Consider the following 27,846-nt stretch of genomic DNA (forward strand, 5'->3'; position numbering starts at 1 on the left):
TATAAAGAAATTCTTGTAAATATATTGGGCAGTGCTCAATTTTTCTGGGTTTTATTTTGGGTTTTATTTATTTTTTAATGGGTTTTATTTTGGGTTTTATGACCAAAAAGGTTTGTTCTATAGAATAATTCTGATTTATGGGGCTCAGTTCCATCCTGGTGCTCTCCAAAAGAGAGATACCTGTGCAAAATAACCCAGTAGAACCTAACTTGTAGATGTCTGGATAATTTATATAGAATTTCATGTAAATGTATCAGGCAGTGCTCAAGTTTTGCTGATTTGCTTTTAAATCTTTTTTCTATAGAAGAATGCCAGGCTTGGTTAGGTTTTATGAAGCTGCTTGGAAAAAAAAAGGCAGCAAACAGAAATCTGCAGATTGTTTTTCTAAAGTGACAAAAGGATGATTTCTGCTCTGGTTTTTCTCTTCCTCAGCTCCCCCACCATTCAAGAATTTCTCAGACAAGTTTTGCTGTTTGCTGTTCTCAGGCCAGGGATCTTGCACTCCCAAATTGTTGATTTATTCTTGCTGTCTATTCACTGAAGAGCAGCTCTTTCTCACCTACTCCTGCTCTGCACAGGAATTTTTTTGGAGGTGTTTGCTGCACTGATGCCTGTGGAACAGCATCTGGAATTTGATGCTCCTCATGATTTGCCAAAACATGGGAAATCTGCTCTCCTGTCCTGAGGAAGAATTCAAAAATAGTCTCACTTTTATTTGCACCTCCTAAAGTGGGCATGAAGATGAATCATGTAATCCTCTTGCCTTCAGGAGAAGGAATAAGAAATCAGCTTATCTCTGATTTGATTTCTTTTATTTTTTTCTCTTTTTTATTTTTTTCCTTTTTTTTTTGCCTGTCTTTGAAAATATCCCAGTGCCTTGCATCCATCTGTGGAATGCCAAGTGGAATCACTGAGTGTGGGATTTGCAGCTGCTTTTCTGCCATGTGGGAAGCTCTGCCTGGAGCTGATTTTGCCAAGGTGGTGCCAGCCTTGGTTGAGCCAAAATTCCTGGCAGAGGAAGGATGTTCCTGGCCAGAGAATCTCCCCTCTGAGATTTGTATTCATCCACCAGATTAGGCTGTTTCTGGAGCTTTAATATGTTAAATTTCTGGAGTGTTAATGTGAGAATCCAGCCAGATCCTACTGTGAAATGAGCTTCACAATTTGGAGTATCTGTAAAAACACACATCTCTATAAAAAGAGACAGGAGGGGTTTTTTACTCTTTCTTTAATACCAGAGTTATCTCCAAGTCAGTTACTCAGGGATGCCTGCTTGTGTCTTTTAGTTGAGCTTTAAGGTGCATCATTTTACTCACTTGGAAATTAAAAATAAAAAAGGCAGTGCTGCAGAGCAGCTTGGATTGAGCCCTTTTCTGACCAGGGATGGGGCAGCTGAGAGGTGTTTGCAAAACTTTTATTCCATTTTCAGTCTCATGTGAAGGGTGGGACAATACAGATGTTATAATTCACTCCATCACAATCAGGAGTTAATTATTTCTTAATCACAATACACTATAAGTGTTTCTTGGCCTATCAGCTTGAGACACACAGTTCTGAAAATGCCTTAAAGTTAATAATCTAAAATTACCCCTCGTGGGTTAATAATCTTTCATAGTTCTGTTTCTCCAAAGTATTTAGTTTTATTTTCAAGGCCACCTTTTGAAGCTTGTTTCTGATTCCATTTCTCTCTCAGCAATGTCTGTCCTATCCCATGGCATTTCTAAGTCAGCATTTCTTATCTCAACATTTAAATACAAATCCACACTATAAAAACCTTGAAGAATTTTCTACAAATCCCTTTCCCACAAGCAACCCCAATTTTCTGCCCTGTGCTGGGGTTTCCCAGCCCTGCAGGTGGGACCTGACCTTCCCCAGGAGCACCTGGGATGCTGTGGTTTGTAATTAAAAAATAGCCAACTTCTAATTGGAATAAATTATGACATCTGTATAACCTCACCCTTCTCATAAAACGAAAAATAGAAATTTTTAAAACGCCTCTCAATTACCCCATCTCTAAGTAAAAAAAAATAGTAAAAAAAAATCAATATTAAAATATAAGTTAAAAAAATTTGTTGCCCACGTGAGGGCCCCACCCTTGCTGTGATAAAAGTGATTTATTGGTGCAGGCTCTGGAGAACACTGGCTTTTTGAGGATGGGATGTCCTGGTGTGAAGCAGAGGGCAGGGATCACCTTTGAACAAACCAAGGAGAGGTTTCTGTGGATTGAGGCAGCTCTGAGCTGTGCAGCCCTGCCTTGGGCCCTGCAGCATCCTCTGCAAGAGCAGACATTGCCTGCCTGTGACTCACTGGACTATTGCTCAGATCACTCATCTCTTTTATTCTCTTCTTTCTTCTTCTTTTTTTTCCTTCCAAATAAAGTAGAAGATAAAACCTTTGGCAGTCCCTTAAGCACAAAGAAAGAAAAATCAGAGTATTTTCTTTTTTTCCTTCTAGGTACAGTAGAAGGGAAAACCTTTGGCACTTCCTTAAGGACAAGGAGAGAAAATCAGAGTATTTCTTTTTTTCCTTCTAAGTATAGTAGAAGATAAAACCTTTGGCAGTCCCTTAAGGACAAAGAAAGAAAAATCAGAGTATTTTCTTTTTTCCTTCTAAGTGAAGTAGGAGAGAAAGCCTTTGGCAGTCCCTTAAGGACAAATTTCTTTTTTCCTTCTAAGTATAGTAGAAGATAAAACCTTTGGCAGTCCCTTAAGGACAAAGAAAGAAAAATCAGAATATTTTCTTTTTTCCTTCTAAGTATAGTAGAAGATAAAACCTTTGGCAGTCCCTTAAGGACAAAGAAAGAAAAATCAGAATATTTTCTTTTTTCCTTCTAAGTAAAGTAGGAGAGAAAGCCTTTGGCAGTCCCTTAAGGACAAAGAAAGAAAAATCAGAGTATTTTCTTTTTTTCCTTCTAAGGAAAGTAGAAAACCTTTGGCAGTTCCTTAAGGACAAAGAAAGAAAAATGAGAGTATTTTATTTTTTTCCTTCTAGGTAAAGTAGAAGAGAAAACCTTTGGCACTTCTTTGAGGACAAGGAGAGAAAATCAGAGTATTTTCTTTTTTTCCTTCTAGGTAAAGTAGAAGAGAAAACCTTTGGCAGTTCCTTAAGGACAAAGAAAGAAAAAGGAGAGTATTTTATTTTTTTCCTTCTAGGTAAAGTAGAAGAGAAAACCTTTGGCAGTTCCTTAAGGACAAAGAAAGAAAAAGGAGAGTATTTTATTTTTTTCCTTCTAGGTAAAGTAGAAGAGAAAACCTTTGGCAGTTCCTTAAGGACAAAGAAAGAAAAAGGAGAGTATTTTATTTTTTTCCTTCTAGGTAAAGTAGAAGAGAAAACCTTTGGCAGTTCCTTAAGGACAAAGAAAGAAAAATGAGAGTATTTTATTTTTTTCCTTCTAAGTACAGTAGAAGATAAAACCTTTGGCAGTCCCTTAAGGACAAAGAAAGAAAAATCAGAGTATTTTCTTTTTTTCCTTCTAAGTAAAGTAGAAAAGAAAACCTTTGGCACTTCTTTGAGGACAAGGAGAGAAAATGAGAGTATTTAAATGCTGTGTGGATTTGGGTTTTTCTGTTGAGCCTCCTTTGGATGCCAGGTTTCTCCCAGGAGGGGGGATCCTTTGGTCCTTCCCAGACTGCTGCTGCGGGCAGAGCCTGCCGGGCTGAGCCCTCCCAGCCTGCAGCACGTCACTAATCCAGGATTTAGGGGGTTAACCCAGACAGGCCCTGCAGAGGCTTCCCAAAGAGGCTTTGGGACACCTTTACCTGAAGAGCTATTTCAGCTCTTAAAATGACCTGAGTTTGAACTTCAAGTGCTGACTTTTTTTTTTTTTAATTTTGCTATTTGAGGTAATCTCTTCCTGACCTCCTAATTTGGTATTTTTTATTGGTCTTGTTTAGTTTGGATTTTTTTTTTTTATTTTTATGGCTCTTGTGGGAGAGGCTCTCATCCTTGGCTTAAAAGGATGGAACAGCTGAGTTTTACTGAAGGGCTTTTTTCAGAGCTGTTGTATCCATTTGCTGAATTTGTGCTTAGTAATTGGAAGATAAATCAGTGTCTGTGAGCAGGGCAGCAAAGCAAAGCTCGTCAAGTTTCTGTTGGGGCTGGAAAAGTCGGGCACATTCTGGGGACTTCTGCAGAGATACAAAATAATACAATATTATATATATAATATATACTATATATATCTACATATTGTATGTATAATATATAATATAAAAAATATATAATATAAAATATATAATATAAAATATAAAAATTATAATATGATATGATATAATATAATATGATATAATATAATATAATATAATATAATATAATATAATATAATTTATAAAATCTATAATATATATAATATATACAAATTAATATTTTGTATCAGAGATACAAAATATTAATGTTGTTCTATTCCCATGCAGCACCAACATTTTGCTTGGATCACCTGCTCAGGGCTGGGCCTGAGCTGAATTTCAGATGTGGAACAATTCACCCAGGCTATTTTCTAGAATTTTCTCACCAATAAATCACAACCTCAGTAGTTTTCACAAGCCCTGTTTTTTATTTTTTTTTTTTGGCAAACAATGGAGCTGGAGGAGCCAGCGAGCTGCACAGGGAAATGTTTTGTGTAATCAAGCACAAGAAATACAAATATTTTCTCCCATTGTGCTTTATCCTGTAGTCAAAACACAAATTGCAGTTATTTTCATCTGTAATTCTTCAACCAGCTCTGGCTGGTGGAGTTACCAGCTGGAGCTGGAAATCAGATCCAGGAACAAGTGTGTGCTCTGATTTAGGTCTTTAATAATCCAAATTCCATCTGTGGAGCTAATCCAGCAGCTGAGTGACAGCTGCTGGGTGTTTGATTTCTGGGCAATCAGGAGGTGCAGGTTTGATTTTATTTACATGGAAACCTCCTCAGCAGGTGGCATTTATTCACTATTTATTCACTATTTATTCACTATTTATTCACTATTTATTTTAAACTGCAGTGGCAGTTTGAACGAAGAAATTTGAGTGAGGAATATTCGGAATCAAATTAATTATTAATATGGATTTCTTTATTTTTATCTGTTAATGAATTTGTATGGTTTTACTTTAGGGCAAAATCCACCAGGATTTGCCAGATAAATTGCCTGTGCCTCCTTAAAAAACCCCAAACATGAGCACCAAGGTGTGTTTTCATACTGGGGCTTCCCTTGTGTAATTTTAATTATCCTGTTTCATTTTTGGAACAGGGATTGTGCTTCACTGGCATATTTTATCCTCATCTTTTCTGGAATTACAAGAGAAACCTTCCCTGAACCAGCTTTAGCTTCATTTTGAATAATGAAGTTTGGAGGATGATAAGAAGACATTTTCACTCTGTGTGCTCAGTGCTGTTTCTGCATCTTCTCAGTGCAATATTCTGCCTTTAAATGCTCTGCATGAACATTTCTGAGTGAAAAACTGTCTGCAGGAACCTTTTTAATTCCCATTTAGTAGCCTTGGCGTGAAACCTTCCCTGCTGTGGCTTTTCAGAGCAGGATTTGATCCAAATTGTTTTGGGGGTTACCAAAAACCCACAGCTTTTACTGATAAATTCGTGTGTTATAAGGATACAGCTGGATTTGTCAATAAATGTGCCTTGTCTGGGAAGGAAAGGATTGAAAAGGAAAAAATCTGGATAAAGACAGTTCCTGAAATGGGTTTCTGTGATCCAAATTACTTTAGGGGTTACCAAAAGACCACAACTTTTACTGATAAAGATGTGGATTTAAGGATATCTACGTGTATGATACAAGGATACAGCTGGATTTGTCAATAAATGTGCCTTGTCTGGGAAGGAAAGGATTGAAAAGGAAAAATCTGGGTAGAGGCAGTTCCTGAAATAGGTTTCTGTGATCCTGATCCCTCTCCAGCTCCTTGTCTTAGTCTGGTTCCTGCTTGAGCAACCAGAGCCATCTGTCACAAGTGCCTTCCTTTATCCTCTGCTGGAAGAGTTTCAGGAGAAGCTTTGCTGGGGGGATTAGAAAACCTGGAATTTCTTGCATTGAGGTCACTTTTGCCTTTAGTTCCTGCAAGATCTTCGTGTTTTGGCTTTTCTGGAGGTGGATCTTTGTGTGTCCTGGCAGGGATGTGGGTTTGTGTCTCCCACAAGAGGAAAATCTGGTTTAGAGCTGTACCTTTAGGAAGGGATTAATGTGATATTTATGGGCTGCCACCTTGCAGGGTGACCATAATTCTGCTTCCCAGTCCTCTTAATTGTGTTTATTTCTTCAGATGAGAACTTTCTGCAGCAGAAAAATCCCACAAAACGCATCAACCATGCTTGGTGTGAATGAACTCTGGCTTGCTGCTGCAGTTTAAAGTAGTTTTTGTTTGAATTTCTCCAGATCAGTCAATTTGGAGGAATTAAATTAAATATAAATATCATATTAAATTAAATATGATATTTATGGCCTGCCACCTTACAGGGTGACCATGACTTCTGCATCCTGCTCCTCTTATTGTATAAAAACTTTTCTGCAGCAGAAAAATCCCACAAACACATCACCATTCCTGGTGTGAAGGAGCTCAGGCTTGCTGCTGCAAATTTAAAGTGGTTTTTGTTTGAATTTCTCCAGATCAGTGGATTTGGATCCCCCATCCCTCTCTTTGAAGCAGGGCTGATGCTGCTGTTCCAGGTGCTGCAGCAGAGATCTCAGGGATGTGAAATCCCAAATCAGCACCTCAGAGAAGCCTGAGCAGGCAGAAGATCCCCAGGGAGTGGTTCTCCATGCTGGAGAGAGCCATAACTTCATTCTGCACATTTCTGGGCTCTGCAGTAATTTAATATCCTTGGAATTTGTAGGGCAGAAGTGGCTGCAGACCTGTGCTGTCATAATTAAATTTGTTATTAAAGGCAGCACCACGGGGATTAAATTTAGCTCAGGGGTATTTTTTGCATCACACTGGGTAACTTTGGTTGTTATCCAATATTTGGAGCAAAACATTGAATTAGATGAGAACCTTGATAAGAATATGACTCAGGAGATCTGGTGCTTGCATCACTCCTTGGTGAAGGGTGGTTTAAGGCAGGCTCAGAATTTTGGTGAGGCTTGGGAAGGAGGGCACTTCTGCTGGGTGCCCCAGAATTGCAGCAGGACAGGAGATGGAATTTCTTACAATTCCCTTCTTTAAGGAAACTCAGCTTTGTTTTTTTGGTCTCCATCCACAAATTTCAGAGGAGGTGGCAGGTTAATGTGAGAGTGGTGAGCTGGGGAGTGACTCCTGTTACATGATCATCCAAAAAGGGAACTTCTGCTAAGAATAGAATGAGGGGTGGATATTTTGCTATTTAAACATCTTAAGCTCAGCTTGGTGCTTTATTTTACTATCAGTAAGAATCTTTGCATTGAATCCCATCCCTTGTGAGAGAAGGCTTTGGAAGAGAGAATTGTATTTTTATCACTTTGTCTCAGGGCTTGGCTCAGACATCTTTGATAAATTATTAGAAAAACATTGAACAAAATGCAGTGAAAACATCCAGGCTGTTTCAGAGGCTGTACCCAAATCCATGCTGGTTTTATCAGTGCCTGATAGTGCAATAAAATAAATGCTGAGCAGTGGCTCTTTATAGCTGAGCTTTCCCTCCACTGTCATTATCTTCTTTCATAACAATATCCAGCCTTGATGGTGCTTAAACCAGTCAAAATCTCAACCCTCCAAACACAACCCTTCATTTTCCTCCTGCTGAGCTCCAGCCTGGGTAATTAATGAATATTAATTATTAGTCATTACAAGAGCAAGGCATAAATAGTCCCTCCCTGTTTTGAAACCCACAGGGTTGTAAACCACAGGTGGCAGATCTGCTAACAGGTTAAGGAAAGGAAAAGACTTAATGGATAAGTAAACACTAAGTTCAAGCATAAGCTTTTCATCCTCCTGAGTCTCCACCTTCCCTCTGGAGGTATTAGATGGAAAAGAAATGCTCTGAGGTCAGCCCTTCCCCCAGGAAGCTTCCCCTCCCCTTGCCCCCAGCAGCAGCTGCTGAACTTGGGCTGCCCTGTCTGGGCTGGGACTTGCCAAGAGCCTGTCTGGCTGCAGGGGCATGGATTGGGGCACCTAGAAAAGGGATTGTGCCCTGCCTGAGCAGCCAGGCAGGTCCCCCGTGGGTTTTTTGGTGACTTTTTGGTGGCTTTGTGGCGGCCTGGGGACAGCAGAGAGGCTGCTGTGCCATTATGGGAATTGGGAGCTGCTTTAACAGGACATCAGACCCCCTGTTCACCATCACGTAGGTACCCTGCTCCTTTTCCCTGCAGCTGGGGGGCTCTGCTGGGGCTGTGGGCTGCAGGCAGCTCTGGGAGAGCCGGGGATGCTCCAGGCACAGCCCTGCTGCTGATTCTCTGGATCAGTCAGATTCTCTGATTCAGAGTCTCTGATTCAGATTCAGATTGTGATTTTCTGAATCAGATCCTGATTCTCTGATTCAGATTCTCTGATTCTCTGATTCAGATTCAGATTGTGATTTTCTGAATCAGATTCAGATTCTCTGATTCAGATCCTCATTCTCTGATTCATATTCAGATTCTCTCCTTGCAGAACATGCGGAGCTCCAGGAATGCCACAGCCCCGTTGCTCTGAGCTGCTCTGATTCTCTGAATGAGATTCAGATTCTCTGATTCTCTGATTCAGATTCTTATTCTCTAATTCTCTGATTCAGATTCTCTGATTCTCTCCTTGCAGAACATGCTGAGCTCCAGGAATGCCACAGCCCTGCTGCTCTGATTCTCTGAATCAGATTCAGGTTCTCAGATTCTCTCAATCTCATTCAGATTCTCTGATTCTCTCAATCAGATTCAAGTTCCCTGATTCTCTCAATCTGATTCAGATTCTCTGATTCTCAGATTCAGATTCTCTGATTCTCTCAAGCTCCAGGAATGCCACAGCCCTGCTGCTCTGATTCTCTGAATCAGATTCAGGTTCTCAGATTCTCTCAATCTCATTCAGATTCTCTGATTCTCTCAATCTGATTCAGATTCTCTGATTCTCAGATTCAGATTCTCTGATTCTCTCAATCTGATTCAGGTTCTCTGATTCTCTCAATCTCACTCAGATTCTCTGATTTTCTGCTTGCAGAACATGCTGAGCTCCATCAGTGCCTCCCTGCAGGGCCCCCCCAGAAATGTCCATCACCCTAAAGCCAAGGGTGGTCCTCGTGGGACAGCCCTCAGCTTTGGCACTTCTGTAACAACAACAAATTCATTTATTGCTCTGATTTTCTTTCTGCAGGGTCCTCGTGAGCCCTCGGCAGAATCTGACTCGCATCACGTTAAAAGGGACTTTCCAGGGGGCTAAAGTGGTCCGTGGGCCTGACTGGGAGTGGGGGAACCAGGATGGTAAGCTGCTTTTGGAAAGTCCTCTAAAACACCATTTGCTTTTTTATATGTATAATAAAAATTATATCTTAAAATATTTAATATTTTAATTTTTATGTTTTTATATTTAATATTTTCGTTTTATTCATATTTTATATTTTCATTTTTCTATTTTCTATTTTATTGTTTATAATTATATTCTATAGTTTATATTTTTATTTTATATTTTATTCATATTTATATATGTATCTATTTTTTAATATATATTTATATGTATATATATATATTTTTTCTATATGTAAAATATTCTTTTATTTTTGCAAATTGCTGGTTAAAAATCCACGTGTTGAGCAGCAGCTTCTAGGGGAGTTGTTCAGGTGATGCAGGTGCCTGTTCTTTAGAGTAATTAAAATCTATTTTTTCCTTGTATTTGTTGTTTGTCACATATCTGTGACATAAACCATGTCCAGGGTGTGGGGAGGAAGTTTTACTGCTCCCCTTCATAGATGTGAAAACCACTGAGAACCATCCTTGTATAAAATTGTAAATGCACACTATGTGACAAGAAAAGAAAGACTCTCCTCTTCCTGAAAAAGCTTTAATTGATGGTGGAGAGTTTATCTGACTTTGTGTACAGCATCCATTTTCTTTTGGAGTTTTTGCAGTGTCATTATTTGGATACTTTAAAGAGCAGTGAGGAGGAATTCTCTCTAAGGAGGGTTTCACACTGTGGTCACTGGAGAGTGCTTCAATTCTGTAGGAATTGAAACCTTCAGGCTGAGAATGCAATGGGACAAAAATGGTTTTTTAAACTGCTTTAGGGTGTAATTCCTGTCCCCAGGTCGGTGACAGCAGTTGCTGTGTGCTGCTCCAGAGCTGAGGGAGCTTTCCCTGTGTCCCAGAGCCCTGCACACACACTCTGATGTTTACAGCTCCTTTTTCCTCTGCAGAATTAAGTCAAAAGTTCAAAGGTTTCCAGAGCTGACTCTGCCATTTATTGCAGCCCTGGGTTCAGTGGAGGCTGTGGGTGCTTGCAGGGTCAGGGAGTAAATCAGCTTATGCTGATCCAGCCTCTGGAGATGCCAGCAGCATTTACATGTCTGAGACTGGTGCTGCTGACCTGCAGGCAGCTCCCTGGGCAGGAGCAGTGAGAGGAGCCCTGAATCCAGCCCTCAGCTGCTCTCTGGTCTTGGTGGAGCTGCCCCATCCACAGCCACGGTCTTGTCATGAGCAGAACTGGCAGCAAAACCCAGCCTTTGCCTTGTGCTGATCAGTGAGGAGTTCAGCTCTCCAGGCTGCTGGGTTTCAGGGCTTTGCAGACATCCAGAAGTTCCTCAGTGAGACAGATCTTGCTGTCCTTGTTTGTGGAAGTCTTGGGACTTGCCCAAACTGGGAATCTGCAAACCCTGGTTGCCTTCACTGTGTTGTCTCTTGGATCAGAGCACGTCCCAGTGCCCAGCCAGATTCACCTCCACATTTCCATCCTCCTCTTCTGGATTCTTCAAGCTCCTTGCTTGAGGAAAACCAAGTTTCTTTGATGTTCCCCCATCTGGATGGGGTTGGGGAGAGATTGAAAGATCCTGGGTGGATCTTGGAGCACATGGATGGTGTTGGGGAGAGATTGAAAGATCCTGGATGGATCTTGGAGCACATGGGTGGTGTTGGGGAGAGATTGAAAGATCCTGGTGGATCTTTAGCACTTGGGTCCTGGATCTTGCAGCACTGCTGAGTATTTTTGTTGCCACAGTGTGGTGCCATGACACCATGTGTGATTCCCCAACTAGGCCGTGCTCCTGCACACCAGGAATCCTCCACAGAATCATTCCAAAATGAACAGCTCGCTGGGTTCCAGCAGCTTTAACGCAGAGATTCCCTCCTAATCACTCCAAATGAGCTGTCTCATGATCCAGTTTTCCTGATTTGCACTTCTTTTCCCCTCAGGGGGTGAGGGCAAGATTGGCCGCGTGGTCGATATCCGCGGCTGGGACGTGGAGACCGGCCGCAGCGTCGCCAGTGTCACCTGGGCAGATGGCACCACCAACGTCTACAGGGTGGGCCACAAGGGAAAAGTGGACCTCAAGTGTACTGTGGAGGCTTCTGGGGGCTTCTACTACAAGGAGCACCTCCCAAAATTAGGTGGGTGAGGTCTTTGTTGAGGAGTTGTGATTCACGCGGCCGTTGGCGCTGAATCATTTTTTGTTTGGAAAGACACAAAACCACCTCCTGGTTTTCTAAAGTTCCCACATAATGAGCATTCTTTGAGAGAATTTGGTTTGTGTGGGACCATCCTGCTTGATCTCAGAGTGGTTCATGAAATAGTTTGGACTTTCAGTGTTAAAACCATCAGATACCCACAGTTCTATCCCAAGGAATACAACCTCTGCTGGAAATGCAGGAAATTCCCACTCTGCTACAGAGAACCCAACTTTTCTCACTTTTGTTATATTTGTTAATCCAAAGCTTTTAATTCTTCAGGCAAGCTGTTGTTCACTGTGTTTGTAGAGAGCAAACACTCTCCTGCTGGAGCCAAAAGGGGGAATGTGACCAAAGGGAGACTTTGGAGAATGGAACAGCCAAAAATTAGAAAAAGTGATGGGAAAAGGTGGTGTCTGTGCTGGCAACTTGCTGCAATCCCCCTTTCCTCTTAAGTCCGAGGAAATTCCTTGTGCTTTTGGATTTGAAGTTTTTCTTTACCCAGGTGTAATTTAGCTGTGGGGTTGTTTTTCTTTAATGAGATGCAGGGACATCTTTGACTCCCTGAAGGAAAACAGAGGGGTCTGTTCTGGTGTTTGCAGCAACAAAATCAGGGTTTTTATCAGACAAAACTTTTCAAGAAGACTTTTACCAGTCCTTCTCAAACTTTTCTCTCCCTGGGCACCTTGGCAAGAGCATGAGGGGGGGAAAGGTTGGATGAGGAGCTTAATTCCAGGGGTATGGATGCATGGGATGGGTGGGAGGGTAAGGAACTCCTCAGAGTGAATTCTGTGCCTGCCTGTGGGGGTGAAGAACTAATTTTGGGTGCTGTGTGGGCATGTCTGAACACAGCAGTTGTGGGTGAGTGGATTGCTAAGAACAGCTCCTGGTGTCTGCCACGGCCTGAGAGGCATTCCCTGCTCTGCAGAGGGACAAATTAGAGCTGCTTATGGTTTATTAATATAAAATTGGAAATGGTAAAATATAATTGTAATATAATGTAATTATTGATATAGAGTTAAATCCAGCTGATTTCTCTGCTGCCCTATAGGGCATGAAAAGGGATTTGCACCATTCTGCCCCAATTAATGTTAATTTTCAGCCCTTGTAAGGAAGCCAGTGAGGCACCCAGGGTGTGTGACTGCACCCTGCATGCCTGTGGGTGCTGTCCTTGTTGTCCCCAGGGAAACCAGCTGAGCTGCAGAGGAAGGAGAGCACAGACAGGCATCCCTTCCAGCACGGGGACAAGGTGAAGTGCCTGCTGGACATCGACATCCTGCGCGAGATGCAGGAGGGCCACGGGGGCTGGAATCCCAAAATGGCTGAGGTAAGTCCTTGCATTCTCCCTGGGTACAATTCCAGCCTCTGCCTCCTTCTGCACTGCTCAGGAAGTTGCCAGAACATCTTTGTGTGACCTTAGAGTTGAAGTGAATCACAAATGCAGATTTTTTTTTTAGTGATAGGACGCTGGAGTCAGAGTTATTTTTAGGGCTCTGTTGGATGAGAATGGCCTTGTAGATATTTACAAGAATTTAGGACTTGAAAATGTTTGGATTAACAGGAAAATCCAGAATTTAGGACTGGGAAATCTGGGATTAACAGGAAAATATGGAATTTAAGATTCACGGGAATTTAGGACTTGAAAGTGGTGGGATTAATGGGAACATGCAGAATTTAGGACTCACAGGAATTTAGGACTTGGAAATGCTGGGATTAATGGGAAAATGCAGAATTTAGGACTCACAGGAATTTAGGACTTGGAAATGCTGGGATTAACAGGAAAATCCAGAATTTAGGACTCACAAGAATTTAGGACTTGGAAATGCTGGGATTAACAGGAAAATCCAGAGTTTAGGACTTGGAAATGCTGGGATTAACAGGAAAAACCAGATTTTAATACTGGGAAATGCTGGGCTTAGTAGGAAGCTACAGAACATAGGTTTGGGAGCAGTGTGGATGGGAAATGCTGGGTGCTTTAGCCTTAGATACCTCCCTTCCCCACTATTAAAGAAGGTGATTGATTGAGGGGCTCTCCCCTCTCTTTTTTGTGCCCAAAGTTCATTGGGCAGACAGGGACCGTGCACAGGATCACGGACAGAGGGGACGTGAGGGTCCAGTTCAACCCTGAGACCCGCTGGACTTTCCACCCCGGAGCCCTGACCAAGGTGGGTACTGGGGGTGCTGCAGGGAGCTCACTGATCCTGCTCACTTGGGGCTCAGAGTGTCCCCAGAGGTGCTGAAGGGACGCCCTGCTCTTCTAAACACCATTGTCCTGGTTTTTTTTTGAACTTTTGCAAGTCCTGGAGGTAAACTGCATTTCTTAATTTCAGCTTCCAGTCCCTCATCCTTCTGCAGCTGCCTTGCCCTTGTGATGAACCTTTTCCCCACAGAATTTCCCTTTGATTTTTTTTTTTGTTCTTCCTTGTTTTGTGTCTCCATGTTGTTCTTTTTTGTATCTTTGTCTCACTTCTCTTTGATTCTTCTGAGTCTTTAATCCAGCCCTTCTAATTTTGTGGCTGTATTTCTAAAGCTCGCAGCTCTGGCCTTCCCCAGAGGTTTGAGGACTTTGAGAAGTGGATAATTAGAAATAGAGATAATTAGGTGTAGAAGAAGCTGCTGGAAGACCACAAAATTCTGACCTGAGCAAGGTCACAATGCTAAAAACCCCCAGCACCAGTGGAAAATGCAGTGTCAGATTGTTTTGCACAAAATCAGTCTGCTCTGAAAAGTGTGTTTTGACACTGCTCCCTTCCTAGCTCAGTGAGCAGAGGGAGCATCTGGCAAATTAAATTCCCAGCACAGATAAACCCTTTTCTGTTAAAATAACAAACATTGAACTTCCTTATTAGACTGAATTAAAATCTCCAGTGCCTAGCCAGGTGTAGCGAGGAGATGGACCAAGAAAACTTCCATGCTTTATCTGGAATTAATAATAAACCATTTGGAGAAAAAGAAGTTAGGAAACTGCCTGTTCCAAATAATTTCTCTATTTAAATGTGCACTTGGTTTGAAAGAGAATTGGGCTGTGTTTATTTTCTTGGTAGCTGTGGTTATGTTTTGCCATGCTGTTTTTTGGCTCAGTGGGTGTCTTGTTTGTTGGGACTTTGGGAGTGGGGTGGAGGGGCTGATCACTGTTAATTTTTTGTCTCTGTCCGTGTGTGGCTTCATTCCCCCAAAAGCTTATGACTTTCTTTTTCTTGTAGCTCAACACCTTTTGGGTTGGTGATGTGGTCCGGGTGATAGATGATATGGAAACAGTGAAGCGGTTCCAACCTGGTCATGGGGAGTGGACAGATGAGATGGCACCTGTGAGTGCGCGCCAGTTCCAGTTCCAGGACAGCCCAGTAACCTCCTGAGCTCCCCCAAGCCCTCAGCACTTACACGTGGGCTTGTAAACCCCCCCAGAATTCGAACATCTTTGTGTGACCTTAGAGTTGAAGTGAATCACAAATGCAGATTTTTTTTTTAGTGATAGGACGCTGGAGTCAGAGTTATTTTTAGGGCTCTGTTGGATGAGAATGGCCTTGTAGATATTTACAAGAATTTAGGACTTGAAAATGTTTGGATTAACAGGAAAATCCAGAATTTAGGACTGGGAAATCTGGGATTAACAGGAAAATATGGAATTTAAGATTCACGGGAATTTAGGACTTGAAAGTGGTGGGATTAATGGGAACATGCAGAATTTAGGACTCACAGGAATTTAGGACTTGGAAATGCTGGGATTAATGGGAAAATGCAGAATTTAGGACTCACGGGAATTTAGGACTTGGAAATGCTGGGATTAATGGGAAAATGCAGAATTTAGGACTCACAGGAATTTAGGACTTGGAAATGCTGGGATTAACAGGAAAATCCAGAGTTTAGGACTCACAAGAATTTAGGACTTGGAAATGCTGGGATTAACAGGAAAAACCAGATTTTAATACTGGGAAATGCTGGGCTTAGTAGGAAGCTACAGAACATAGGTTTGGGAGCAGTGTGGATGGGAAATGCTGGGTGCTTTAGCCTTAGATACCTCCCTTCCCCACTATTAAAGAAGGTGATTGATTGAGGGGCTCTCCCCTCTCTTTTTTGTGCCCAAAGTTCATTGGGCAGACAGGGACCGTGCACAGGATCACGGACAGAGGGGACGTGAGGGTCCAGTTCAACCCTGAGACCCGCTGGACTTTCCACCCCGGAGCCCTGACCAAGGTGGGTACTGGGGGTGCTGCAGGGAGCTCACTGATCCTGCTCACTTGGGGCTCAGAGTGTCCCCAGAGGTGCTGAAGGGACGCCCTGCTCTTCTAAACACCATTGTCCTGGTTTTTTTTTGAACTTTTGCAAGTCCTGGAGGTAAACTGCATTTCTTAATTTCAGCTTCCAGTCCCTCATCCTTCTGCAGCTGCCTTGCCCTTGTGATGAACCTTTTCCCCACAGAATTTCCCTTTGATTTTTTTTTTTGTTCTTCCTTGTTTTGTGTCTCCATGTTGTTCTTTTTTGTATCTTTGTCTCACTTCTCTTTGATTCTTCTGAGTCTTTAATCCAGCCCTTCTAATTTTGTGGCTGTATTTCTAAAGCTCGCAGCTCTGGCTTTCCCCAGAGGTTTGAGGACTTTGAGAAGTGGATAATTAGAAATAGAGATAATTAGGTGTAGAAGAAGCTGCTGGAAGACCACAAAATTCTGACCTGAGCAAGGTCACAATGCTAAAAACCCCCAGCACCAGTGGAAAATGCAGTGTCAGATTGTTTTGCACAAAATCAGTCTGCTCTGAAAAGTGTGTTTTGACACTGCTCCCTTCCTAGCTCAGTGAGCAGAGGGAGCATCTGGCAAATTAAATTCCCAGCACAGATAAACCCTTTTCTGTTAAAATAACAAACATTGAACTTCCTTATTAGACTGAATTAAAATCTCCAGTGCCTAGCCAGGTGTAGCGAGGAGATGGACCAAGAAAACTTCCATGCTTTATCTGGAATTAATAATAAACCATTTGGAGAAAAAGAAGTTAGGAAACTGCCTGTTCCAAATAATTTCTCTATTTAAATGTGCACTTGGTTTGAAAGAGAATTGGGCTGTGTTTATTTTCTTGGTAGCTGTGGTTATGTTTTGCCATGCTGTTTTTTGGCTCAGTGGGTGTCTTGTTTGTTGGGACTTTGGGAGTGGGGTGGAGGGGCTGATCACTGTTAATTTTTTGTCTCTGTCCGTGTGTGGCTTCATTCCCCCAAAAGCTTATGACTTTCTTTTTCTTGTAGCTCAACACCTTTTGGGTTGGTGATGTGGTCCGGGTGATAGATGATATGGAAACAGTGAAGCGGTTCCAACCTGGTCATGGGGAGTGGACAGATGAGATGGCACCTGTGAGTGCGCGCCAGTTCCAGTTCCAGGACAGCCCAGTAACCTCCTGAGCTCCCCCAAGCCCTCAGCACTTACACGTGGGCTTGTAAACCCCCCCAGAATTCCTGCTGGGAAGTCCCTGCCCAGCTGGTGGCTCTCGGTGATGCCGTCGTGCCCGCGGCACCCAAACGGGACAAGGGGGAATCCAGCAAAAAAGGATTTGGGAGAGGTTTCCATCATCAAATTCCTCTTATGCCCTCCCTGACTCTCTGCAATGAGGCAGGGAGGTGTTAAAATCAGCCCAGCATGGCTAAAAAGTGGGATGGAGGTTCCTCCAGGAGCAGAGGAAACCGTCCCCACTCCCAGCTTGGTCAGTTCTTGTCAGCACCTCCCTCCCCAGCCTTTCCCAGTGTGCCTGGGAAAACCCTTCCATGGCAAAAAAACTCCAGAAACTGCTGAGAAACCTCTGGTGTCCTCGAAGTGGGAGCTGTCTGTGAGTGTGTCATTGTCCAGTGCTTCTTTTCACACAGCAGGAGCTGCAGCTTTACGAAAAAAATAAACCCCCAAAAAAAAACCAAAAAAAAAACCCGGCTTTGGGTCTGGGAACTGCAGCTTTGGGGGGAAAAAATATCCTTTTTTTTTTTTCCTTACAGACCCTGGGGCACATTGGGAAGGTGATCAAGGTCTATGGGGATGGAGATCTGCGAGTGTCAGTGGGGGGACAGTCCTGGACCTTCAACCCTGCCTGCCTGACAGCCTACCAGAGGGAGGAGGAGGCCAACCTGATGACCACGGAGAGTGCCAAGGAGTCCAAAAGTGAGGGACAGACCCGGGCCCCCAGGGCTGGGAGATCTTTGGTCCAGCTCTTTGGGTGGTGGCGAAATCCAGGTGTTCTTCCCTGGATGGAGAATTGAAGTTTGGCTGTGCTTTGCTGGGCAAAAAAAGCTGGGCCTTGGGAAAATGCAGGATTTAGGACTGGGAGATGCTGGGATTAATGGAGAAATGCAGGATTTAGGACTTGGAAATGCTGGGATTAATGGGGAAATACAGGATTAGGGCTGGGAAATTATGGGATTAACAGGAAAATGCAGAATTCAGGACTGGGAAATGCTGGGATTAATGGAGGAATGCAGGATTTAGGACTGGGAAATGCTGGGATTAGTGGGGAAATGCAGGATTTAGGACTGGGAAATGCTGGGATTAATGGGGAAATACAGGACTTCTGAGTCTTTAATCCAGCCCTTCTAATTTTGTGGCTGTATTTCTAAAGCTCGCAGCTCTGGCTTTCCCCAGAGGTTTGAGGACTTTGAGAAGTGGATAATTAGAAATAGAGATAATTAGGTGTAGAAGAAGCTGCTGGAAGACCACAAAATTCTGACCTGAGCAAGGTCACAATGCTAAAAACCCCCAGCACCAGTGGAAAATGCAGTGTCAGATTGTTTTGCACAAAATCAGTCTGCTCTGAAAAGTGTGTTTTGACACTGCTCCCTTCCTAGCTCAGTGAGCAGAGGGAGCATCTGGCAAATTAAATTCCCAGCACAGATAAACCCTTTTCTGTTAAAATAACAAACATTGAACTTCCTTATTAGACTGAATTAAAATCTCCAGTGCCTAGCCAGGTGTAGCGAGGAGATGGACCAAGAAAACTTCCATGCTTTATCTGGAATTAATAATAAACCATTTGGAGAAAAAGAAGTTAGGAAACTGCCTGTTCCAAATAATTTCTCTATTTAAATGTGCACTTGGTTTGAAAGAGAATTGGGCTGTGTTTATTTTCTTGGTAGCTGTGGTTATGTTTTGCCATGCTGTTTTTTGGCTCAGTGGGTGTCTTGTTTGTTGGGACTTTGGGAGTGGGGTGGAGGGGCTGATCACTGTTAATTTTTTGTCTCTGTCCGTGTGTGGCTTCATTCCCCCAAAAGCTTATGACTTTCTTTTTCTTGTAGCTCAACACCTTTTGGGTTGGTGATGTGGTCCGGGTGATAGATGATATGGAAACAGTGAAGCGGTTCCAACCTGGTCATGGGGAGTGGACAGATGAGATGGCACCTGTGAGTGCGCGCCAGTTCCAGTTCCAGGACAGCCCAGTAACCTCCTGAGCTCCCCCAAGCCCTCAGCACTTACACGTGGGCTTGTAAACCCCCCCAGAATTCCTGCTGGGAAGTCCCTGCCCAGCTGGTGGCTCTCGGTGATGCCGTCGTGCCCGCGGCACCCAAACGGGACAAGGGGGAATCCAGCAAAAAAGGATTTGGGAGAGGTTTCCATCATCAAATTCCTCTTATGCCCTCCCTGACTCTCTGCAATGAGGCAGGGAGGTGTTAAAATCAGCCCAGCATGGCTAAAAAGTGGGATGGAGGTTCCTCCAGGAGCAGAGGAAACCGTCCCCACTCCCAGCTTGGTCAGTTCTTGTCAGCACCTCCCTCCCCAGCCTTTCCCAGTGTGCCTGGGAAAACCCTTCCATGGCAAAAAAACTCCAGAAACTGCTGAGAAACCTCTGGTGTCCTCGAAGTGGGAGCTGTCTGTGAGTGTGTCATTGTCCAGTGCTTCTTTTCACACAGCAGGAGCTGCAGCTTTACGAAAAAAATAAACCCCAAAAAAAAAACCAAAAAAAAAACCCGGCTTTGGGTCTGGGAACTGCAGCTTTGGGGGGAAAAAATATCCTTTTTTTTTTTTCCTTACAGACCCTGGGGCACATTGGGAAGGTGATCAAGGTCTATGGGGATGGAGATCTGCGAGTGTCAGTGGGGGGACAGTCCTGGACCTTCAACCCTGCCTGCCTGACAGCCTACCAGAGGGAGGAGGAGGCCAACCTGATGACCACGGAGAGTGCCAAGGAGTCCAAAAGTGAGGGACAGACCCGGGCCCCCAGGGCTGGGAGATCTTTGGTCCAGCTCTTTGGGTGGTGGCGAAATCCAGGTGTTCTTCCCTGGATGGAGAATTGAAGTTTGGCTGTGCTTTGCTGGGCAAAAAAAGCTGGGCCTTGGGAAAATGCAGGATTTAGGACTGGGAGATGCTGGGATTAATGGAGAAATGCAGGATTTAGGACTTGGAAATGCTGGGATTAATGGGGAAATACAGGATTAGGGCTGGGAAATTATGGGATTAACAGGAAAATGCAGAATTCAGGACTGGGAAATGCTGGGATTAATGGAGGAATGCAGGATTTAGGACTGGGAAATGCTGGGATTAGTGGGGAAATGCAGGATTTAGGACTGGGAAATGCTGGGATTAATGGGGAAATACAGGATTTAGGGCTGAGAAATGCTGGGATTAACAGGAAAATGCAGGATTTAGGACTTGGAGATGCTGGGATTAATGGGGAAATGCAGGATTTAGGACTGGGAAATGCTGGGATTAACAGGAAAATGCAGAATTTAGGACTCACTGGAATTTAGGACTTGGAAATGCTGGGATTAATGGGGTAGTGCAGGATTTAGGACTTGGAGATGCTGGGATTAATGGGAAAAATACAGAATAAAACCCAGCTGTGCCTTACTAGGTAAGCAAAACTAGTTTTGACAGGAAAATAAAGATTTTAGTAATTGAAAATGCTGGTTTTAACAGGAAAATACAGAATTTCGGGCTCAGAATTGCTAAGCACAGCTCTGCCCTGGGTTCAGTATTTGCCTCATCCCTGTGGTGTCTCAGTTCCCTTTCCATCCTGTTTCCTGTACAAGGACACTGATTCTTGTGAAACATTCCCAGGTCTGTGCGTGGAACTGTTGTGAAATCCACAATTGTTTTGCCTAATCTGCCCTGAAATCGAGTTTGGGATCACATGGTGCATGGAGGAGAATTTTTTTTTTGTGCTTTGCACATCTGCTCAGAATTTTTTGTGTGGCCTGACCATCTTTATTTCCTCTGAGTGTCAGGATCATGTGGGAGGGAGCACAGACTTGCCAGGATTTTTTTTTGTTTTCCTGATACAGATGGATCTGGAATTGTTTGCTCAAGTCAGAACTTGCAAAATTTTTTGACTTTGCACTGCTGGCGAGCTGTGACACCTGTGTCCCCTCAAACACTGGGAGATGTGGGGTGACAGGTACATTTTTGTCTCTTTTTCAGGTACTTTGGTGACTGTCCTGGAGAAGCTGCTGTCCCAGAGGACAGAGTCAGAGCATGCAGGGTGCCTGGTCATTTGTGCAGCCCTCAACAACGCAGCTAAAATCCGGGAGCTCCTCCAGAAGTACCCAGACAAGGCAAGTTTGGAAGACAAAAAATGTTATTTTTCCTTTGTTTCTGCTCTTTAAAACATCATCATAAAATTTTGTAGTCAAGCAGGGAAAAGAATGTGAGGAAAACAATAGACGTGTCAGGCTTAGTGGTGTCTCCTAACAGCTGGAATATTTCTTTTGCTGCAATTTCTGCAAGGATTGCAATTGCTGCAAGGATTAAATTCACAAGTTAAATGTGCATATTTTATGCCTCTAGTTTGTGGCAATAAATCTGAACTAAAATCCTTACAGCACCTTTCCCAAGCTGGCTTTTCCCAAATTTCCTGTGTGGCCACTGCAGCTGTAGAATGAGAGGGAGAGGGGTTTATCTATAGGAAAACAGGAGCAGAAATCAGAAAATCTGCTGGAAAAGAAAGGCAGGGCTTGTGTCTGACTGTGCCTGTCCTTAGAGGACCTTGTAAAATCACATTGTTGGAATCAGGAGGGAGGAAAGCTGCCCAGATGTGTGCAGTGTCTTATCTCATGTCTGACTGGAGCAGGGAGCTGGGCTGGACAATTCCTGTCAAATTCCTTGCCAAACTGTCAGGATCACATCTCCTGAAACCTCCTGCAGGGAGGGGCTCAGGGTTTAGATACAGGGCAAAAAAAAAACTCCAAAAAAAACCACCACAATTTCAGTAGTGTGCCCTTGGAAACCACGAGTAACAAAAAGAGGTTTTGTTGGGGGTGTGGTTGTGGGGCTGTGACCCAGGATCAGCTCTGAAGAAGTTGATTTAGTGCTTGTCTGGTATTTATTATGCTTCTTTATTTATAAACTTAAATTTAAGTTTATAAATAAACTTCTGGGGGTGAGAAGGAGACACAAATACTTGTAATTCTCAGATTGATCCCAGATAGGAAAGTCTCAAGAGTGAGGAATCCATGATATGATCAGTTATTTTTATTAGACTTCTATTTCTACTCTAATATATATATATATATAAATAAATTAGATGTTTCTATTTGAGTCTTATAGAGAGATCAGGCTGGATTTGAGGCTGACTTAGAGCAAGTTGGAATTGCTTGGCAGAGTTTTTCCAGCTTATCAGCCCTGCCTGTCTGGTGTCAATGGAAGAGCAGCAGTGACCTCTAATTCCTCTTTGCCCAAAGGACTCACCCATCATTTTGAGCCTGTCTGTGCTCTGACTGCTGCAGGGATAAAACCTTGATTATGAACTTGTTCTCCTTGCCAGTCTGCTGAGGTTTTGTGCCTCTTTCTCCTCTCCTTAGCCTCCACTGCTTTCAGAAGCTGCTTTGCCTTTTTTTTTTACCTCTTGTTCTTCGGTGCCTTTAAATTCTCCAAAACTCTCACTGCAGCACTTGAGCCCTGAGATGTCCCCTGCAGCCTCTGCACCCACTGAAGTGCCTGCAGCAGCACAGCACAGCAGGGACCTGGCACCTCCAGAGCCTTTTGCAAAGCTGATTTGATTTCCTCACACATTTTCCCTTGGGAAGGGAATTGTTGGCAGAGGCATCGAGGAGCGTCGTGCTCTCAGGCACTGAGTGATTTGGCAGCAGGGCTTTGCAATTACAGAGCTCCAGCTCTGTTCTCTCACTTCTCCCCTCCTGACTAAACATGCTGCCCCCTTCCCCTTCCAGAATGTTCTGGGACAAGCTCAGCTGGGAGCTGCTGGCCAGCAGAGGAGCCAGCAGGGCACGGACCCTGTGGGATTTCTGGGCTGTTCCCACCCTGCTCCGGGCTCACAACGAGCTCATCCCTGATTTTCTGTCTCTCTGCCCTTCCCAAAGGTGGATGCCAAGAACCAGGGCAGGACTGCCCTGCAGATTGCCTCTTACCAGGGGCACCTGGAGGTGGTGAAGACCCTGCTGCAGGCACACGCCAACGTCGACCTGCGTGACGACGAGGGGGACACGGCGCTGCACTACGCAGCCTTTGGGTAGGACACCTCCCCCCTGCTGGCCCTGTGGAAATAATAACAATAAATAATGACAATAATCCCAACCCTAACAACAAAAACAAACAAAAACCCCCCCCTAAAAAACCCCAAACCAAAAAAACCCCCAGTTTTTTAACGCTGAGAGGAAGCGGGGTGGGGCTGAGAGGATACAAAACCTGATTTCTGTTGCTTTGCAAAGAGAAAGAATTGACTGGAATGACTCAAATCTGTCTTTTTTCCTTGCTTTAAACCAGAAACCAAGCCGAAGTTGCCCGTGTGCTGCTGGCCAAGGGGGCCAGTGCAGACCTGCTGAACAATGCCAAGTGCACAGCCCTGTTCGTCGCTGTCAGCCAAGGCTTCACCGAGGTGGTGAGAGCCCTCTGTGAGCTCAACTGTGATGTCAACCTCCCAGTAAGTTTGGGATTACTGCAGGCTTTTGGGCCAGGGAGGTGCTGGAGGATTTTTTTGGTTTTTATTTTGAGGTGGGGAGGTGCTTCTTTGTGAGAAAAGTCTCATTTACAGCCTCGAGAGGAGCTTAGATTAATGTAAAAATACAATACAGACATTAAAGCAGAAAAAACATAAACTTATGTTTCTATAGTTGTAAGTAAGAATATATCAAGAAGCTGTATTGATAAAATAGTGAAGAGTTTATGAAGTAAAAGTGTAGTTATATAAATAAGCTAAGAATTTAGAAGTTATAATAGAAACATATATACAGACATGAGACAGAAACCCATTAGATAAAAATATCCACAGTGCAACAAGATTAAGTAAAGGTAATAAGTTAGAAAAACAAAAGAAACCTTGCAACAACTATTTTGATCTATTTTAATCTAATATATATTAGCTTAAAAAAAAAATATTTTCTAACAAAGAATTTGTGACTACTCTTAAGCTATAGCCAACTGCTTGCTCCTTTAAAATTTCACAATCTCTGAGACCAATGTTTATCTAAACAATAAATTGTTCTTCCAGAAATAGTCCCATCCCTTCATTATTAACAACAATAATAATACTTCTTTGTGTCTCACACCATCTGTGACTTTGTAGAAGTCAGATTTGTCCTCTGAAGAGGCACTGGGAAATATTCCTGAATTTCAGTACCCTGAATTCCAGCTCTGAGTCTGCCCCTTCTTCATCACATCAGCGTTTTCTGCTCTGCTCAGGCTTCCAGGGAGAGCTGAGCTGCTGTTCCTGTGTGTTGTGGCCACACTCCTGCTCTCAAAACCAAGATTTTTAACATTTTTAAGGCCAGGCAGTGATGGTGACTCGGACCCTGCCCATGTTTAGGGTTTATTGTGTGCTGGAGGGGCTGTTCTGTGCTGGGCCATCCCTCAGAGCTGCTCTGGATTTCCAGCAGCTCCCAGGGGGTTTCCCTGGGGTTTCTGGGGTTGCTAACCTGGGTTTGCTTTGGTCTCCATGTGTAGGATGCCCGGGGAGACACCCCCCTGCATTATGCTATCACCCTGGACTACAAAGTGGTGATTGAGATTCTCACTGAAGTTCCCAACATCGATTTCACCGTCAAGAACTGTCAAGGCTTCAACCTGCTCCACTATTCTGCCCTGAAAGGCAACAAGCTGTAAGTCACCTTTCTTTTGTTTCCTTTTTTTCCCCCATTTTTATGCCTTTTGCAGGTGTTAATTTGTGCTTGGCAGATGTGGTTCTGGGTAGTTGGTTAAACATTTCTTGGGTTTGGATAAGCTCCTTCAGGCCTTCACAGGAAACTCCTGCCTGCTTTCCCCATCTCATCTTTCTCATGCTTCCCTAGGCTGGGGATCTCACTGATTCTGGACACTCTCAGATATTTGGGTCTTAGAAAGCCTGGGAGCCTCTGGAACTCTTCCAAAGAGAAATTCCTCATTACTTTCAAAGCAATGTGGCTTTTCCCTATTTTATTAAAGATAACTAAAGGCTTTTGTTGTATTCTGGTAATTCAGTTTTTGGGTTTGAGGGACTGCTCTTCATTGCTGGTGTCAGCACCACATGGGCATGGATAACTCCTGACAGAGGAGGCACAAATTCATTCTTCCATCTTTAATAACCTCTCCAACTCTGCAGAGCCATAAAGAAAATTCTGGCCAGGGCTCGACAGCTGGTGGACTCCAAAAAGGAGGATGGATTCACTGCCCTGCACCTTGCTGCCCTCAACAACCACTTGGAAGTGGCTGAAATTCTCATCAAAGAGGTAAGAAATAAACCAAAACCAAATAAACCAAAATCAAGAAAAAGTTTTTCAAGCACCTCTCAGCTGCCCCATCCCTGGGTCAGGAAATGAATTATTGTCTGACAAATTGGTGCTTCTGTGAGGAGCAGGTAACTCAGCTAAACTCAGCAAAGGTGCAGTGGGATTTGGGAGCTGCAGGGCCACACTCTGAGTTCTGCAGCCAGGCTCAGCAGCCCCATCTCCCCATGGTGCAATTCCTGCTTTTGCAGGGTCACACGAGGGGTAATTTTAGATGATTAAAGCATTTATAACATGGTATAACTGAAACTGATAAGCCAAGAAACACTTAAAATGTAATTAGGGAATAGCTGACTTCTGATTATGATGGTGTGAATTACAACATGTGTACTGTCTCATCCTTCACATGAGACTGAAAATGGAATAAAAGTTTTTCAAACACCAACTCTGGGTCAGGAAATGTGGATTGTCCAACAAATTGGTGCTCCTTGTGAGGAGCAGGTAACTCAGCTAAACTCAGCAAAGGTGGGGTGGGATTTGGGAGCTGCCAGGCCCCAGAGTGCCAGCTCTGCAGCCAAGCTCAGCACTCAGAGCTCATCCCCATGCTGCAATTCCTGCCTTTGCAGGGTCCCACAAGAGGTGATTTTACATTATTGACTTTAAAGTATCTACAACATGGTATAACTAAAACTGATAAGCCAAGAAACACTTACAGTGTATTGTAATTAGGAAATAGTTAACTCCTGATTGTGATGAGTGAATTATAACATCTGTAGTGTCTCACCCTTCCCATGAGACGGAAAATGGAATAAAAGTTTTTCAGACACCTCTCAGCTGCCCCATCCCTGGGTCAGGAAATGAATTATTGTCTGACAAATTGGTGCTTCTGTGAGGAGCAGGTAACTCAGCTAAACTCAGCAAAGGTGCAGTGGGATTTGGGAGCTGCAGGGCCACACTCTGAGTTCTGCAGCCAGGCTCAGCAGCCCCATCTCCCCATGGTGCAATTCCTGCTTTTGCAGGGTCACACGAGGGGTGATTTTAGATGATTAAAGCATTTATAACATGGTATAACTGAAACTGATAAGCCAAGAAACACTTAAAATGTAATTAGGGAATAGCTGACTTCTGATTATGATGGTGTGAATTACAACATGTGTACTGTCTCATCCTTCACATGAGACTGAAAATGGAATAAAAGTTTTTCAAACACCAACTCTGGGTCAGGAAATGTGGATTGTCCAACAAATTGGTGCTCCTTGTGAGGAGCAGGTAACTCAGCTAAACTCAGCAAAGGTGGGGTGGGATTTGGGAGCTGCCAGGCCCCAGAGTGCCAGCTCTGCAGCCAAGCTCAGCACTCAGAGCTCATCCCCATGCTGCAATTCCTGCCTTTGCAGGGTCCCACAAGAGGTGATTTTACATTATTGACTTTAAAGTATCTACAACATGGTATAACTAAAACTGATAAGCCAAGAAACACTTACAGTGTATTGTAATTAGGAAATAGTTAACTCCTGATTGTGATGAGTGAATTATAACATCTGTAGTGTCTCACCCTTCCCATGAGACGGAAAATGGAATAAAAGTTTTTCAGACACCTCTCAGCTGCCCCATCCCTGGGTCAGGAAATGAATTATTGTCTGACAAATTGGTGCTTCTGTGAGGAGCAGGTAACTCAGCTAAACTCAGCAAAGGTGCAGTGGGATTTGGGAGCTGCAGGGCCACACTCTGAGTTCTGCAGCCAGGCTCAGCAGCCCCATCTCCCCATGGTGCAATTCCTGCTTTTGCAGGGTCACACGAGGGGTGATTTTAGATGATTAAAGCATTTATAACATGGTATAACTGAAACTGATAAGCCAAGAAACACTTAAAATGTAATTAGGGAATAGCTGACTTCTGATTATGATGGTGTGAATTACAACATGTGTACTGTCTCATCCTTCACATGAGACTGAAAATGGAATAAAAGTTTTTCAAACACCAACTCTGGGTCAGGAAATGTGGATTGTCCAACAAATTGGTGCTCCTTGTGAGGAGCAGGTAACTCAGCTAAACTCAGCAAAGGTGGGGTGGGATTTGGGAGCTGCCAGGCCCCAGAGTGCCAGCTCTGCAGCCAAGCTCAGCACTCAGAGCTCATCCCCATGCTGCAATTCCTGCCTTTGCAGGGTCCCACAAGAGGTGATTTTACATTATTGACTTTAAAGTATCTACAACATGGTATAACTAAAACTGATAAGCCAAGAAACACTTACAGTGTATTGTAATTAGGAAATAGTTAACTCCTGATTGTGATGAGTGAATTATAACATCTGTAGTGTCTCACCCTTCCCATGAGACGGAAAATGGAATAAAAGTTTTTCAGACACCTCTCAGCTGCCCCATCCCTGGGTCAGGAAATGAATTATTGTCTGACAAATTGGTGCTTCTGTGAGGAGCAGGTAACTCAGCTAAACTCAGCAAAGGTGCAGTGGGATTTGGGAGCTGCAGGGCCACACTCTGAGTTCTGCAGCCAGGCTCAGCAGCCCCATCTCCCCATGGTGCAATTCCTGCTTTTGCAGGGTCACACGAGGGGTGATTTTAGATGATTAAAGCATTTATAACATGGTATAACTGAAACTGATAAGCCAAGAAACACTTAAAATGTAATTAGGGAATAGCTGACTTCTGATTATGATGGTGTGAATTACAACATGTGTACTGTCTCATCCTTCACATG

At 43.5% G+C, this 27,846-nt stretch overlaps 1 protein-coding gene across 3 annotated transcripts in view; it reads left to right on the forward strand.

Annotated features, from left to right (window-relative positions):
- Nucleotides 1-27,846, forward strand: part of MIB2 (MIB E3 ubiquitin protein ligase 2) — a 48,748-nt gene that overhangs the window by 12,208 nt on the left and 8,694 nt on the right. For 2 of the 3 annotated variants that reach the window (XR_005629657.1, XM_039727561.1), the window contains exons 4-14: nt 9,244-9,350; nt 11,271-11,465; nt 12,707-12,849; nt 13,580-13,687; nt 14,726-14,830; nt 17,490-17,652; nt 20,899-21,032; nt 22,797-22,945; nt 23,200-23,356; nt 24,376-24,530; nt 25,010-25,136. Coding sequence is in view for 2 of the 3 variants with exons in the window: in XM_039727561.1 (XP_039583495.1) it covers nt 9,244-9,350; nt 11,271-11,465; nt 12,707-12,849; nt 13,580-13,687; nt 14,726-14,830; nt 17,490-17,652; nt 20,899-21,032; nt 22,797-22,945; nt 23,200-23,356; nt 24,376-24,530; nt 25,010-25,136 (1,543 nt within the window). In the remaining variant the exon portion in view is untranslated. Of the gene's footprint in view, nt 1-8,011; nt 8,246-9,243; nt 9,351-11,270; nt 11,466-12,706; nt 12,850-13,579; nt 13,688-14,725; nt 14,831-17,489; nt 17,653-20,898; nt 21,033-22,796; nt 22,946-23,199; nt 23,357-24,375; nt 24,531-25,009; nt 25,137-27,846 lie in introns of those variants that run through there. The other variant, XM_039727563.1, reaches the window with a different exon arrangement.

The sequence above is a fragment of the Passer montanus genome, unplaced genomic scaffold (assembly GCF_014805655.1).
Source record: "Passer montanus isolate IOZ18808 unplaced genomic scaffold, ASM1480565v1 scaffold62, whole genome shotgun sequence".
In the NCBI taxonomy this organism is placed as follows: Eukaryota; Metazoa; Chordata; class Aves; order Passeriformes; family Passeridae; genus Passer; species Passer montanus.